The 2,592-nt window shown below is 41.9% G+C and overlaps 1 protein-coding gene across 1 annotated transcript in view; it reads right to left on the minus strand.

Annotated features, from left to right (window-relative positions):
• The window catches only part of nubpl (nucleotide binding protein-like), a 15,988-nt gene that overhangs the window by 9,975 nt on the left and 3,421 nt on the right, over positions 1-2,592 (minus strand). The window contains 3 exon segments of the mRNA XM_032511280.1: positions 632-671; positions 1,437-1,527; positions 2,076-2,110. Coding sequence (XP_032367171.1) covers positions 632-671; positions 1,437-1,527; positions 2,076-2,110 — 166 coding nt within the window.

The raw sequence follows: 2,592 nt of genomic DNA on the forward strand, positions 1-2,592 counted from the left end.
TGGGGGATTGGAGAGAGGATTTGAAGAGAGAGGGAGGGAAAGAGGGAGGGAGAGAGGCGTGAGGGGAGGAGAGAGAGGGGGAGAGAGAGAGAGGGAAGAAGAGAGAGAGCGAGGGACGAGAGAGAGAGGAGAGACGAGCGGGTGAGAGGAGGGGGGGGAGAGAGAGAGAGAGAGGGAGAGGGAGGAGAGAGCGGAGGGGGGTGAGAGAGAGAGCGAGGGAGAGAGGAGAGCCGAGGAGAGAGGAGAGAGAGTTCGAGAGCGAGACTGAGGTGAGAGAGAGGGTGAGAGATGAGCGCGAGCGAGAGAGGGGGAGGAGAGAGAGGGGGAGAGAGAGCGAGAGAGAGAGAGGGGGAGAGAGAGCGAGAGGGGGATAGAGAGAGAGAGCGAGAGAGACAGAGAGAGGGGGAGAGAGAGGGGGAGAGCGAGCGAGAGAAGGGGTGAGAATGGAATTGCATTTCATTTCAATTTTATTGATAGTATCAAATCATAACAAGAGTCATCTCAAGTCACTGTACAGATCGGAGTAGGTCTAGCCCACACTCTATAATTTACAAAGACCCAACAATACCAATTACCCCCCCCCAGGTATCTTAAGGTTACAGGTAACACCAGGTTTTGACTGGAGACTCACCAAGGAACGCCGTAGTTCACGAGAGGGATCATCAGGTTGTCTGGAGAGGAAGATTAAAAACGTTAAAGTTACAGTTACAGAAATATTTGTCAGTACAGAGATTTATACGTACTTTATGTCCCAAGATGCTTTGTTGATCTCATTCTTACGTTTTTTATGTTGATTTTAAAATGTCTCTTCTGTTACATGTACAAAAATTTTCTATTTTCTATATTACAAGACAAATTTCCAAGTATTTTCTAATCTACATTATATATCAACATTGATATATGATGTAGATATATTGCACAGCCCTATAAAACCACTGGTCATCCCGGGCCTTTGTGTGTGGAGTTCTCCTGAACGTTAAAAGTATTTTTAAGGCCGATACCGATACAAATATTTGATTATTTAAAAATCCAATATATGACAATATATTGCCTGATATATACTGTATATTTTAAAAAAAATCCACATAAACAGATTTTCCCCTAACATTAGTTATTTGTGAGTTCTCACTGAATATGATAATTTGTTTTAATGTCACAACAGAACATGAAAATATTTTCTATAAGTTCTGATAAATAAAATGTTTAAAAAATACAAACATAAGATGTGAGACTTAAAGTCCTTTGAACAAAAACACATTAACAAAAAAATAATAAACGTGGTTATTGACAAAAAAATTTTTTTTTTTTCTTTTTTCTGCAAAATCGGCTATTTTAAATGCCAATACGATGTATCGCGAAATGCCTGATATATCGGCCGGGCCGATATATCGGTCTGGCTCTATAAATAAATAAATAAAATAATAATAGACGTGTACCGTCGTTGAGCTCCGGGTTCCCCTTCAGGTTCATCAGTTTGGGAATGGACGGCCCGAAGACGTCAGCGTCCAACAGACCGACGGCCTTCAGCTGGGAGGGACACAAAGAGGGGACACGAGTCTGTAACGGAAGACTATCTCTCTCAGGGGCTGGATCCCAATTTGGTCCTACCAGACTCTGGTCCGTTAGCCTGGTCCTACCAGACTCTGGTTCATTAGCCTGGTCCTACCAGACTCTGGTCCATTAGCCTGGTTCTACCAGACTCTCTACCAGACTCTGGTCTGTTAGCCTGGTTCTACCAGACTCTCTACCAGACTCTGGTCTGTTAGCCCGGTCCTACCAGACTCTGGTCCATCAGCCTGGTCCTACCAGACTCTGGATGTGGGTCTGGCTTGTCAGGCTAAAGTACTGAATCTTCGAATCTTAAAAAACGGTTTTCGCCGTGCATCAGCCGACCATCTCCTACACTTTATATCACCATCTCACTATTCACCATCAAGATACGCCTGACGGGGGATACCCGGACTGTCTAAATCCCCAAGACCTGAAAGGCTAATACACGATTGGCTAAAACGTAAAACACCTTGTATAGTGAATAAAACACATGATATGATGATATAAGAGAAATGACTTCTTACCGGATCGTTGGCCAATATTCCAAGAGCCAAATTCACTGCAGAGACAAAAAAACAAAAAAAAAACACACATTAGACATGTCCGACTGAAAGATCAAAGACGAGCAGCTGGCTGAAGACACTTCTAGCTACAGTTGGGCAATATATTAGATGATAAGACTAGATTAGACTAGATTAAATTAGATTATATTCAACTTTGTTGTCATTACACAGGTACAAGGCAACGAAATGCAGTTCAGGTCTAACCAGAAGGTCAATAGCAGCCGGTGCAGGATATACACTGGTTCCATAAGGGCAGGACATGGCTATGTACTGGATAAATATAGAGATGAATACTATTATAAACAGAATTTTACAGATAGATTTGTCCTATGAATATAAAATATAGATAACTAGTATTGTGGACAAAAATTTACAGCTGGATATGTACTGAATATAATATACAGCTGGATGCTACTATAAATAGACTTTTTACAGATATGTACAATGAACATAACATACAGATGGTTGTTACTATAAC

This window comes from Etheostoma spectabile, unplaced genomic scaffold (genome assembly GCF_008692095.1).
Source record: "Etheostoma spectabile isolate EspeVRDwgs_2016 unplaced genomic scaffold, UIUC_Espe_1.0 scaffold351, whole genome shotgun sequence".
In the NCBI taxonomy this organism is placed as follows: domain Eukaryota; kingdom Metazoa; phylum Chordata; class Actinopteri; order Perciformes; family Percidae; genus Etheostoma; species Etheostoma spectabile.